This window comes from Balaenoptera ricei, chromosome X (genome assembly GCF_028023285.1).
Source record: "Balaenoptera ricei isolate mBalRic1 chromosome X, mBalRic1.hap2, whole genome shotgun sequence".
Taxonomy (NCBI): domain Eukaryota; kingdom Metazoa; phylum Chordata; class Mammalia; order Artiodactyla; family Balaenopteridae; genus Balaenoptera; species Balaenoptera ricei.
Genome location: NC_082660.1, coordinates 100,705,856 through 100,719,827, shown reverse-complemented (window position 1 = coordinate 100,719,827; position 13,972 = coordinate 100,705,856). Strand labels below are relative to the sequence as shown.

The 13,972-nt window shown below is 37.4% G+C and overlaps 1 protein-coding gene across 1 annotated transcript in view; it reads right to left on the bottom strand.

Moving 5' to 3' along the window:
• Window positions 1–13,972, bottom strand: part of ALG13 (ALG13 UDP-N-acetylglucosaminyltransferase subunit) — a 67,096-nt gene that overhangs the window by 8,838 nt on the left and 44,286 nt on the right. The window contains 5 exon segments of the mRNA XM_059911942.1: window positions 597–776; window positions 8,719–8,887; window positions 10,164–10,235; window positions 13,722–13,777; window positions 13,879–13,911. Coding sequence (XP_059767925.1) covers window positions 597–776; window positions 8,719–8,887; window positions 10,164–10,235; window positions 13,722–13,777; window positions 13,879–13,911 — 510 coding nt within the window.

The following is a 13,972-nucleotide window of genomic DNA, read 5'->3' as shown; positions in this document are numbered from 1 at the left end:
AACAACTTTCGACTACAATTCTCTTTTGAGATACACTGCCAAACTGAGGGGTAACAAAAAACTTCCAATGGAAAGCTACTCCTTAGTTTAATTAAGGAAACAACACATGGCTGAAATCCAAGGCAGATCAGAGCCCCCCCCCAGATTCCTCCCCCAAAAACCTTTTCCAATTCTTCAAAATTCAGTTGGAATCTTAAATATCAAGAATGCAACAATTTCATGCACTTGTGGTAGGCATTAAATAAAAGAAATGGAGAAAATTTTGTTATCAACTCCTGCTTTTCAAGAAAAATAATTGACAGCAGATATCCAGTTGAGAATCTTCTTCAGGGCAGACATGTAGCTACCTTAGAAAAGCAGCGTGAGTCAGCTCAACCATACACTTCTTGATTATGCAGAAGATATTCTCAGCTTTCGGTTCCTTCTTTCCTTAGTCATTTACCTAGCATTATGCTCTCAAGTCAATTTCCATTTGGTCCACCACCCTACCCTCATTGGTCAACCAAAGAGAGATATGCTCTAAAATTTAAAATTAAAAAACCAAAAAAAAAAACCAGACCTAAATAACCCTCACCCAAGTCTCAAAATCTACTTACCTTGAGGCAGATCACTGCCACGTGGATCACAGGAATAAGGTGGAGGTAGTGATGGTAAGTTTGAAGCCTCTCTCACCTCAAGAGGAGGAGGAGGTGGTGGTGGAGGAGGTGGAGGTGGTAGAGAGGCAGCAGCAGCAGGAATAGGAGCAGCCAGGTATGGACAGGATGCTGAAGCAATCACTAAAAAAGAAACAAAACAAAGTAGCAATGTACAGCTGTAACATCTTATAAGCAGTAGCTCATCCTCTATTTCTTTTGTGTTCCCAATACAGTCAAGCAACTCTGAGTCTTATGGTTTGACTTAAAAACAAAAACTTAGAAGGTAAATTGCACATATTCTTTTAGACATGCCAGTTGAAAAGTAGGAGTTCATTACAGGTTGTTTTGAGTTAAGGAAATTACTTGACATTAAAAGGAAAAAAACTGGGAACTACAGAGGCTTGACTACCAAGATTTTGAACATCAGCTAACATGTACATAAATAAATACTACTAAAGCAAAATTTTTACTTAGCTTAATACAAAGGATGTTTTCAGCCATCTGCCAAATCACAAGATGTAGAAGCTAATAAGAGAGACTAAATTGCACAGATTACAGATTTAAGCAATCCTTGAAGGTTTCTACTTGGTAGCATCAGAGGAATATAGAGAACTCTACATCATAACAGTTCCATTTCTAAGGACCTACAGAATCTAAAACAGACAGGCTAGATGAACTATCTTAACCCTTTAACTTTCTATAACTGTTACTATAGTTTAAAAACCAGTCACTTAGGAGTTCCACAGTTTTTGACATAAGAAATTCAAATATAATTATGTTTAAATATCAATACATTCCTCTATGATGATAAAGGCAGCAATGTGGTTCCAACCTAGTGAAAATAAATTATCTCCACATATACATACTATGTTAGATAAATTTGTTAAATTTTTTGATACAACCCTTCAAGTTTAATTGAACATTTTAGCTGACTTAGAAATTCCAGTACTAAATTTTATCACTGTGTTGCCTGCATTATAATTTTACCCCTGAGAAGTATAGAAAGTTTGGGCTCATTGTTCAATAAAGGTTTAAATTTGGAGTTTAGAACACTTCGTTTAGTACAAGAACAGTCCACACAAGCTGAATTTGTTATTCTGGTAATTTAGCAAGATGAATTTAAGGCCAAGTATTAGAAGTAATCCACATTGCTTTCATTCACCAACAAAAATACTAACAACACATTTATTTATACCCTTTATACAACTACAGGCTAATAGTAATAGGAAATCTAAATCTTAGGGTGATTTAAAACTTGATAACCAACTCTTCTGGGGTGATGAAACTTCTCTTGATTGTGGTGGTAGTTACACAATGCTATGCATTGTTAAAACTCACAGAACAGGGCACCAAAAAATAAATTGTACTGTATCTAAATTAAACAGTAAATTTAAAAAATTTGCTCAAATAACTTTCGAGTTTTGGAGTTTTGTCATGCATGTAGAAATCGCCACTTTTACAGTTTTAGAAGAGGATTTAATTTTTAGAACATCTCCAAATGCTCTAAAGATTCATGGATTTGTTTTCTATAAAATAATGGCTTCAACAAAGCCACACTCTTATTCCTTTTAAACTAGCACTCAAATCACACCATTTTTTTCAAAAACAACTGGAGTAAGTTCAATTAGCTAAAAATAGTAGAATGTGATTATGATTACAAGGTAAAAACCAACTACTAGACATAGAGGTAGCTAAGTAAGTTCTCCTGGGCCTGAGAGAATCAAGGACTGAAGAAATTTGGAGGTTACTTTGAACTTTTTTTTTTTTGATTGATAACTTAAATTACATTAAAATTAAGAATTTCTCTTCATCAAAAGGTACCACAGGAAAAATGAAAATATCAACAAAGTGAGAGAAAATATTTACAATACATATAACTGGTAACATATTAGTATCTAGGACAAACCTCCGGTTTCATTTGGCATGATTAACATATTGGGCGCAATAATTCTTTGTTGTGGAGGCTGTTTTAGCATCATCCCTGGCCTCAACTTATTAGATGCCAGTAGCTCTCCCCTGCCAAGTTGTAGGACCATTGAAAATGTCTGCAGACATTGTCAAATGTTTCCTAAGGGGCAAATTCTCCTCCAGCTGAGAATCACAGATCTAAACTAAGTGAAAAATGAAATAAGTCAGACAAAGACAGACAGGGGTCCCCAACCGGTCGCGGCCTGTTAGGAACCGGGCTACAGCAGGAGGTGCGCGGCAGGCGAGCGAGCGAAGCTTCATCTGCTGCTCCCCATCGCTCGCGTTACTGCCTGAAGCACCCCCCACCCTCACCCCCGTCTGTGGAAAAACTGTCTTCCATGAAACTGGTCCCCGGTGCCAAAAAGGCTGGGGACCAATGCTCTACATTATCACTTTTATGTGGAATCTAAAAAATAAAACAAATGACTATAAAAAAACAGAAACAGATTCAGATATAGAGAACAAACTAGTGGTTGGTTACCAGTGGGGAGAGTGAAGAGGAGCAAAAAAGGAGTAGGGGATTAAGAGATACAAACTACTATGTATAAAATAAGCAACAAGGATATATTGTACAGCACAGGGAAATATAGCCATTATTTAGTAATTGAACTCAACTTTCTTTTAAAATGCATATTATAATACGTTCCATAAGAAAAAGCTTTTAAAACTTCCAGTTGCTCTAGAGATGCATGAGCATCTAATTTGCAGACTTAACAGGGCTCTATAGGCTTACCAGGTATAGTTCAAGGGATGGACCCAGAACAATGGAATCAAACTTTTCTAAAAGTGAATGGAAACCAACGAAATTCATTCAAAAAGCTTATTTCCTTGTCCATGCAGCTGCAGTCTGCTTCAGGACATTTCAGAAGAGAACATAAATATACATAGTAAGACTCAGCTTCTCTAGAGACCAAAGGGCAGGGCCAGTACTAAAGTGCAGTGAGGTGCAAAATTTAAAGGGCCACCAAATTAAATCAAAAAAAAAAAATTCATGAAGAATAAAATACCAAAATTCTAAAAGACAGGATTCAAGCTTGCAGTTGTATGACCCCAAGAGTGCCTGCCTCACTCACCTCACCCTAAGCCTGGCCCACAGTTCCTATCTTTTAAAAAAACTTTGATACTTTGTTTATCATGGATTCTTTTTTTGCATTAGTTTTGTTTTTTTTAATAGTGCATTAAAGTATTATTTATCTTGATCACTGTGGGTTTGTTTTTTTCTTTTGACACTCCCTTAAATTTTGTACCCAGAGCAAGTAAGTCACTAGTTCTGGCCCTGGCAAAAGACTTGGAAACAGTTACCAAAAAACTCAGTTAACAGGATTTAATGCCTATGAAGACAATCATAATAAAAGCAATCATGGCATCTAGTTACCTGGCAGATAGGAAGTGACTTAAAGGAGGATGGGATGGGGCTGCCAGACAGACACATGAATAACAATGAGAAACTTGAGTTTTATCTAGAGGACAGGAACGACAAAGAGCAACTAAAAAGCAGCCATTACCTATTAAGAGTTATAGTTGAGATCCACAAGTGGCTCAACAAAAAGTAAAAGGAAGGCCATATACATTTTTAGAAGCATCTACAAAAAAAACATAAATCTGGCATTTAAAGGGTAAGCTTTCAATGATTCTACATAAATGGGGTATTCCAATGCTTGATTTCACCTGTCACTTGTTTTTTTAAGCTCAGACATCTGCTGGAAGCAGATAGCCAACATGTTCCCCTACAATTAGCACAAAGTAGTAAAACCAGTACCTACATTAACATTTCCAATGAAAAATTTCTGTGGTCATTAATGAACATATATTGCATGTTTTGCTCCAGGCACAGTGGCTAAGTACTTAACTTTTACATTATAAATAAAACAGATACAGAAAACAAATCAAACGAATTATTTTCAGGTGGACACTATCAAGGTTAAGAAAGCAAGCTTTGCCAGCCATTTCAGAAAACTTCCATGCACTCCATCACAATCACCACCCTCTTACCCCCACCATAATCAACCATTATCCTGACTTTCATAGTAATCACTTCTTTGTAGTTTTAAGTGTTTTGTCACCCAAATGTGCATCCCTAGACAGTTTCTTAAAAACTGTATCTTGAACCTCTTTTAATCTATAGGTCCTTTCTCCATCCCTGTCATTTCCTTTCAATTTGTCTTTTGAAGACCCCTTGACCTGTTGAGTTTCCCAGTCTGGATTTTGCTGATTATATACTCATGGTGCATTTCAATATGTTCTTGTATTTCCTGCAAATAGGCAGCTAGATCCAGAAGACTAGATCAGACTCAGGATTGATTCCTTTGGCAGTCTATAGGTAATGTCTCACTATCTTTGCCATCTTAGCAGCTATCGCTGTTTAATATGCATCCGTTCAGTAACGACTGCAAAATTACATTCTGCCACTTCTTTTTCACTGATTAGAATACTAATATATAGAAATATTTCCCCTCATCTACTATTTGGTTACCCCGTAGAATAGTTCGTATAAGAAAGGCAGGATAAATACTTGATTCTTTCACTTTACTGTCCCGTTTTCAAGAACGTAAACTGGTTTCCTAACATCCTCTTAAGAGAACCAATTCTTTTTTCAGTTATGTATTCTTTTCAGATTTTTTTCCATTATATGTTATTATTATTTATTACAGTTCCCTGTGCTATACAGTAAATCCTTGTTTTTTAATCTATTTTATGTATAGTTGTTTATATATATATGTATAGTTGTTAATCCCAAGAGAACCAATTTTTAAAATATCATCAGGAACTTTTAAATATATTTGACGTGTTCCAATATATTGCAATTATCATTGTTGAAGCTCAAACTGTTCCATCTTTGGCCAGTGGGAACTTCTTCAAGATGGCTCCTGAGTCCTTTTGACATGACTCCCAGTACTCGTTGATAGCTTCCTTGCTATCTAGCATGACAAGATGATCCAGGCTAATCTTGAACATTTCCTGCCCAGACCTGGAACCAGAAATTTCTCCATAAAGCTGTTTGTTTCTGTTTAAGTGAGAAGCAGCATTTCAATGTCACAAACTGAGTGCTAAAGATACTCATTGTTTCTAGGCCTTTTCAGTGGACAGAGCTAGGAAATACACAAATTTAAAGATAAAATACCTCAAGTTCATATTGATACTTCCAATTCAAATGTGATACCATAAAAGTTTCTCCTTAGCCTCTTTTAGTACATGTTCATTACCTTTCTTCCACACTAAGATCCCGGTTTGCAAGGACACAGCAGGATAAAACTGGAATATCCCATACTCATTTGTTTTAGCCGACATTATAGTCTCTGAATAACAATCTAAGTATCTAGATAAAAGAACCTGATGTGTTTATTGAAAGCATTAAAAAATGCTTGGCACATGGTCTCTCAACTCTCCCATTTTTAAAAATAGCTATACTGTACCTATATTGTTCAAATATAAGGCTTTACATAGTATATTATCAACTTCTCAGCCCTCATTTTGTGTTAAGTATATGTTTAATACTTACAATCAGGTCTTAAGCTGATGTCTTTTATTGTTTTGGTGGTCTGTAAGTCAAAATCATTCTCCAATACACTCTGTCCCTCCAATACAACTTTCTGTGATGGCAGAAATATTCTTTATCTGTGCTGTCCAATACAGTAGCCACTAGCCACGTGTGGCTTTGAGCACCTGGCATGTGGTTAGTGTGACCGAGCAACTTTAGACTTACTTTACTTAATTGTAATTTAAAGTGTCTTACGTGGCTAGCAATTACCTTACTTGACAGCGTATCTTTAAGTAGATTCTTCAAGAAGGGCTCATGCAAATAATATTCTCTGAATTCTTATACATTACCCTTTAAGCCTGAAAATGTTTGGCTGGATATAAAATCTTTGGTTCACATATCCTTTCATTATCTTAAATGTTACTCCATTTTTTTGTAGCATGAAGCATTGCTGTCAAAGTTTGATGATTATCATTTTATTTCCTTTATACTCCATAGGCTCTTTTTCTTTAAAGTCCAGTTGTTTTACTAGAATATCCTGGTGTTGGTTGCTCTGGCTCAATATTCTGCAGAGCGCTGTTTCAGTATGTAAAGTTTTTTAATTTCAGGAAAATTTTCTGAATTATAGTTTTTAGTATTTATTCTTTTCCCTTACTTTGGTTTTCTTCTTCAGGAACTTCTATCAGTGTTGGATATCCTTTGCCTAACTTCAATATGTCACTTTTGAATCTTTCTCTTCGTTTTTTTCATTTTAGATTTCCCCCCTTTCTTACATCTTTCTCTTAAAGCATTATCTGTTGTACATACTTGGTCATGTTCTTTATAGTTTTGTCTTCATTACCAAAATGACTTTCTTCCATTTCTAATGCTTTCCTGAGTTCTGTCACCTCATCTGAGTTTTTCTAATCCTGATTTGTTATTTTTTAACATTTTGTGTTATTAATGTCTTTACCTCATTTTGAAATAGTTGTTGGTTTAGTTTAAGTTCTGTTTAGTGTGCACATTCTAACATGCTTCTACTGTCTAACAGGGATATTATTCTGTTCTCCTCTTAAAACACCTTTGTATGCAACCTTAGTGCTTTTCTTTCATTTTTTTTAACATCTTTATTGGAGTATAATTGCTTTACAATGGTGTGTTAGTTTCTGCTTTACAACAAAGTGAATCAGCTATACATATACATTCATTTTTATGTGAAATTATTTTTCATGAACTCTAGAATGAGATGGAATACAAGAAAGCTTTTCTAACTTCTTAGGGATCTCTATTGTTTTTGTAGTGTTTAAAAACATGACTGCTTTCTAGGATTCCTTGGCTCTGTTCTCTCAGCTTTAGCCTGGACCTGCTCTTTCCCTATCCTCATCAATTTTGATTCCACTCCCAGCAGTTTCCCCCGCAGTGAGGAATATTATCCTAAAAGGTAGCCCTGCCAGGTCAGTTTTCAGAGTTCTTAGGGGCGAAACTGTTCCAAGCCCTTTAGTCCCTTTACCATGTACCCAAAGCACTCACCTAGTATTGGAGAGGTCAAATCCCTTCCCAGTCTTAGCTGTTCCTTCCAAATTGGCTGCCCCACTGTCCAGTGAATTCTTATTAGCTCTTCTGGGGTTCTTCTGTTCTCAGGTCCATCAGACAACATCCCCGATGCTTCTGTCTTATTGCTCCCACACTGACCCTGACAGCATGCAGGTCTTGTGACTGATGGTTTGTCCCTACCTGCTTAAATTTTGGGGTTCATGGGGAGACCCTGTCACCTAGTTTTGTTGTTAAACATTGTCCCATGGGTTTTGGTTTTGCTATTTCCATTTTTTTTTAAATTAATTAATTAATTTATTTATTTTTGGCTGTGTTGGGTCTTCGTTTCTGTGTGAGGACTTTCTCCAGTTGCAGCGAGCGGGGGCCACTCTTCATCGCGGCGCGCGGGCCTCTCACTATCGCGGCCTCTCCTGTTGCGGAGCACAGGCTCCAGGCACGCAGGCTCAGCAGCTGTGGCTCACGGGCCCAGCTGCTCCGCGGCATGTGGGATCTTCCCAGACCAGGGCTCGAACCCGTGTCCCCTGCATTGGCAGGCAGATTCTCAACCACTGCGCCACCAGGGAAACCCCAACTATTTCCATTTTTATGTGGGGACGCAGACTGAAAAGCTATGCTGTTGTTGCCACCACTTTCCCAGAATTCTGCTGAAAATTTTAAATTATATTAACTCAGTGGAATTTCACAACCACTTCATAAATTGGTACTATCAGTACCTCCAAGCTCACAGATAAGAAAGGTTCAATAATTTGTCCAAAATTACATAGCTAGTAAGTTGTAAAACCAAGATTCTAACCTGGATCTCTTAAATTCTAGAGCCAAACTTTTCAGGAATTAATTCTGTGAAATGTGAAATACCTTTACCTTAATTTCTGTATAATAGAACTTAACTTGAAGTTTAAGAAACTAGTACAAGTCCTCTAAATTTTCAATGGGGTTAGCAAAACAATAGCTATGAAATCATATCAAAGCCAAATTTTCAAGAAAAAAAATTGAAATTTAATACTGGAGATTAAAGTAATCTTATCTAATCACTAGAATTGTTGTATGGGCGTGTTCATGAATAGAAAAAGAGGCTTCCAAAGTAAGGAACCACTAATAACCTACCTGGCCTGCCTTGTGTAGGCGGAGATACAAATAGAGGCTGTATAGCATTCTGTGAGGAAATTGAAATGGTACTACTAGCTTGATTAGCTGCTGCACAGTTAGGTAAGACTGGGGCTGGAACAATATTTGCACAGGAAGCTGCAACAGCTGCAGAATTTACCATCACCACCTGTAAGTGTGGAAGAAAGTTTAGAACTCTAAGTTTGGTTTCACAAACAATATTAGTTTCTTATCTGATTCTAAACTTCAGGAAATAGTATTCTAATAACTAAAACACCAAGAAGCCAATATTTATGTAAACCTAATATAGGAAGGTTATTTCTTTTCGAAGACCCCAGATGACTTTGAGAGCTTTACTTTTTTATTTTAATATTTTTCTGGAAAGGTAATACATTAATATGATTCAAAAACCAAGTATAAAATTGTATACAATGAAAAGTTTCCTCCAACCCCTGTCCTCCATCTGCCTAGTTCCTCTCTCCACAAACAAGTAACCTCTGGGTTTCCTGAATATTATCCAGAAATTTATAGTGCGTATTTATTTTTACATGCATATATATTTCCCCACACACACTTTAAAAAAAAACAGAAAATGTTCTTTGCTTTTTCTCTTTTTTTTAACTTCATGAGACTGCAATTTGTTTTTCTGATTAGGCCACAGCACCCAATACAGGGCTGTGCACAGAAAGATGTTCAATAAATGGTAACAGATTCTTCTTCATGAACACCCTGTCCTCACTGTAGTCTCCGTTTTCTTATTACCCACTGCAATGTGGCTGCTACCCTCTCTGGTTCTCAGAAACTGTATTCAAAGTCACAGTGGTCTCCATGGCAACAAATCATAGTAGACTCTTGTTAGTCCTTATGTTGCTTGACAGCTTGGCAGCAACTGACACTTGACTATTCCTTGAAACATTCTCTTCCTGGGGCTTCCATAATAATACACTCTCTCCTGCTTTTCCTCCCTCCTTGGCTATTCCTTCTCTACCCATTTTCTAAATGGTGATGCACAGGCTCTGTTCTAGATGCTCTTCTCAATCTCTTCCTTTTTCCAGGATGACCTTATTTACTCCTACGGTTTCAGCTACCTTTCTGATGCCAGCTTCCCATTCTATAAGAAAGCTTTACATTTTAAGTTTCAGGAAATGGCAGACTTGACAGGTAATTTATATTAACTCACTCATTATATAAGAGGCTCAGAGTAGACTGAGTAGTCCGATGCCAGCACACAGAACAGTGTCTGGAACACAGTAGATGCTCCATCAATTTGTTAATAAATTTACTAATTATTGTGCCAGGCACCAGGAAGTATAATAACACTTAACATAAGAATATAAGCAGCTTCTTTGAAGTATGATGAAGGGCAAAGAGAACAAAAAGAAAAAATTCATTTTCTTCTGTTTAGGCCACTGCAACTGACTGCAAAATAAAACTATAAAGATTACCTTCTGGGGGTAGTTGTATGAGGTAACTGCGTCATGAGGTGACATAGAACATCGTCTTCTATCCTCAAGAGACTTTATTGAATACAGAAGTACAAATAAGGGGAAATCAAGAAATTAAACAATACATCAATAAAAGATCTGCTTTGTTTCAACATCTCCTAAAGATAAGTGAAAGTGATCTGTCCTAAAAGTATTCAAATTTGGAGGTGACTACTATGATAATGCTCCAAAAGGTATCACTCTAGTGCCTGACTTAGGTGACTGTTCTATTTCCTATCTACAGAAATCCTGATCATATCCAACTCTAGTCCCAATGTAGATACTAAAATGTAATGGAGAATTGTAATTTAAACACTTTCTCAGTGTCCTCTCTTGCCTTAAAAACCTCAAAATCAGTAGGGCCAGCAACAGTGTTGCTAAAAGAAAGCATTCCATCTAAAGGAACAGCTTGGGACAAGGGTGGATAACTGGTTGGTCAGCTGCACCCTACCTAAGCAGGATGTAGTATAATCCAAACACCATTTCCCTTTGGCTCAAGACCTTGTCTTTGTGAAAGTAACAATGATTTTAAAAGGCTCAGAATTATGCATGACACACCGTCATGACAGAAAAATAAACTAGCAGCAGAAGCTGGTAATAAGGACACAGAGGAAATCAGGGGAAGTATCACAGGAAACAAGAGGAACCACATTGGGACAAAGACAAGCCCAACTTAACATGGACCTAAGAGTGCATGTTTCGAAAGTCTGTGTTCAAGTACAGCCCAAGTACCGGCCAAAAAGCAAACTTCAGCCCTGGCTCAGAAGGCCCAGTGTGAATTCTAAACAATTCTAGACAAGGATTTAGGTGAGAGTTGGGCGTGGAATTAAGAAGAAAAAATGTTCATGGTTTCTTAGAAGGTTCTGTGCCTGGAAATCTTTAAGTCCTGCATTGGGTCTTCTCCCCTCAGAATGCTGTGAAAAAATTACTTAGAAAAATTACTTAGAAACTTGGTGACTGGGGAGTGGGAGTGGAGCACGTCATGAAGAGACTGAAACCTACTGGGGATGTATGATAAAGTAAGTTCAGAAAAAGGAACACGTGACAAGTGAAATTAAAGGGACAGAAAGAAAGTGTCTACTCTTGTCATTCCTGAAGGTGAGATTTTTACTTGCTTTTTCAACTTGGGTGGCTATTTCAAGAAATGGTGTAAAAAGCATGTGATATGAGAATAGTAATGACAGAGTGAGAGGAAAAACTATTTCTCTAGCAGGGGCAAAGGAAGGGAAGGAGAAATAATGGGAAGAGAATTATATATCACAGTTTTCATCACCTTCCTAAGATGTATTGCCTAAACAGTAAAAACAAAAATTCAGTACATGAAGCTATCAAAGTTAAGATTAATCACAGAGAATAGAGGGTAGTCATTCAACTTCCTCACAAATATTCCAGCTCTCCTCCTAGGTACATGGGTAGGTTGCTCTTCCTGGCCTCATCTAATTAGGTATGGGCACGTGACTTGTTTGGACAATGAAATATGAGAAATATTGAGAGCCAGTGTTCTATTTCCCTATCTTCAGCTCTGCCAAGGTTGACTGTGAAAGTACATGTCCATCAGCCTGGGTTCCTGAGTGACTCTGATGAACAAAGGCCTGCTACCAACCTGCACTGGACCTCTAACATTAGCGAGAACAACTGTGTTAAGCCGCTGAGATTTTGGTGGACTGTTGCTGCAGTGTAACCTAGCTTGACCAAAACAGTAATTGGTAACTAAAATTAGGGTGCTGCTGTTAACAAAAACCTAACTTGAGAAGGAGATTATGAATTTGTAGCTCTTAAGGGAAGAGGTTTGGAAAACAGAATGTTAGTTTTGTGTTTTGATTACTGCTGGCAGAGTTTAGCAAGGTATTTTAAAGACAGATGTGTACAGAAAAGTAGTTTGTAGGCAGGAATGAAAGGGAACAGAGTCCTTGAATACTAGGACTTGTAGGGTTTGGAGAGGCAACTGCTTCAACTCAAAACTCTAAAAGATAAAATTGATAAATGCTTTGAACAACAAAGAGAAGTTAAAACTCGGCCTTGAAGGAAGACTCAAATCATTGTTAAAATATGATTGCATTAAAGTATCTCAAAGCAAGAGTACCATTAAGGATATAACACCCAATGAATCCTTGCACTTGGACAAAATGGCTCATGGAAAAGTATTCAAAGGTATGGCTTTCATCAATGCCTGATAAGCTGAAGGTATTTGCAATCAAGTAGAGAGACAGGGATAAGAGTGCAAAGAATTATAGCAAATCTAAGTAGTATGTTTATAAAAAAGAATTGTCAGTATGGCTATTGGCACATAAAACTAATAGGAATCAGAGAAGCTGCACAATAAATTACTCACATAGCCAAAGAAACCATGAGCAGAACTGAAACTATCCAACTGAGATAAAACCACCCTTGGGCCCTCAATTTTCTATGAGTAAGAAGCAGGCTGAGAAAGCTGCTCAGCTGCCAAGATGGATTATTCTCCAATGCCTACTTCAAATATGGCCAAGGAAGGAAGGGCCTTGGAGTAATCAAGAGCCCCAGAAAACAATGAACCAGGGAGCCTCTCCAGGGAACAGTCCCCATGCCTAGGTTGGGGGCCCTCAAAATGTCTGTCCAGCATGATGTCAGAATTGCTATGGGCCAGTAACCGTTTCTCCCATTTTCCCTGCATCTGAATGGGAAGTTCTACTGCAATTTTTCAGTCCCTGCTCTACCACGGGAAATTGGGTATGTAGGGGGTATATAACTTTGTATATTCGGTTTAGGCCTCCAGATCAAGAGGAACCACATCTGGACCCAATACAGAGTACTACACATTTCCCAGGAACCTTGGGCTCTGAGTTTAATCACACTGAAGGGGATTTTGGGGTTGCCTCTCTTGAGGTGGAAGGAAGTATTTTGCCTGTGGGAGTTTCCACTGAATGTTGTAATCCTTAGTGCTGTTAAAATATTTCCAACTTTTTGACTTCTAGGCACAGAGAAGTTAAGAGTCTTCAAGAGAAACATGCTCTGGCCGATGAAAAAGAAATGGAAAAGAAAGTGATATGTGTCACCTCCAGGTAGAAGCTGTAAGAGCCAGGGCACCATTCACTACCTTTTGTTTCCTGCCTTAGCAATCACGGATGGAGCTTCCATCAGCCTAAGTCCCTAAGCAGAGCCCTCCTGCAGACCTCCACTACACATGTAGCATAACCAAGAAGTAAACTTTTGTTATATTAAGTACCTCAGATTTATGGCCCATTCTTACTGTTAGAAAGATCATGATAAAATCCTCTAAAAAAATCATCATCGCCAATGTTCAAATTTCCTCTTGTATCAACACATATTAAGAACATCTCTAGGGTAATTTCTAGAAAGGGGTGTGATCTTGGATGAGTTACTTAATTTCTGGGTCTCAATTTCTTCATCTACAAAATGGGAATGATACCCTAATACCTCATAGGATTGTTCTGATTTAAATACATTTATATGTATAGCACTCAGAACAGTGTTCTAGTACACAGGAGCTATATGTGTTTGTCATTATTATTAAATACCTACCAAGTTTGCTGTAGATTCAGTTGTGCTATAAACACCTGAAGTTTCATAGCCTTGTTCTAGAGGATATAGCCAAAGTAAAAATAATGAGCATTATTTTATAATAAAGTTTGAAATTTTATAAATAATGAATATCAGATTTTACCTAGATCTCACTGACCTGAAGGATAAATATATTCTTCATGATATCCTCCTAGAAAAAAAAGACAGAAAAAGTGTGTTTATGTAGGATTTCTTGCTCAGCAGAGCCAGAT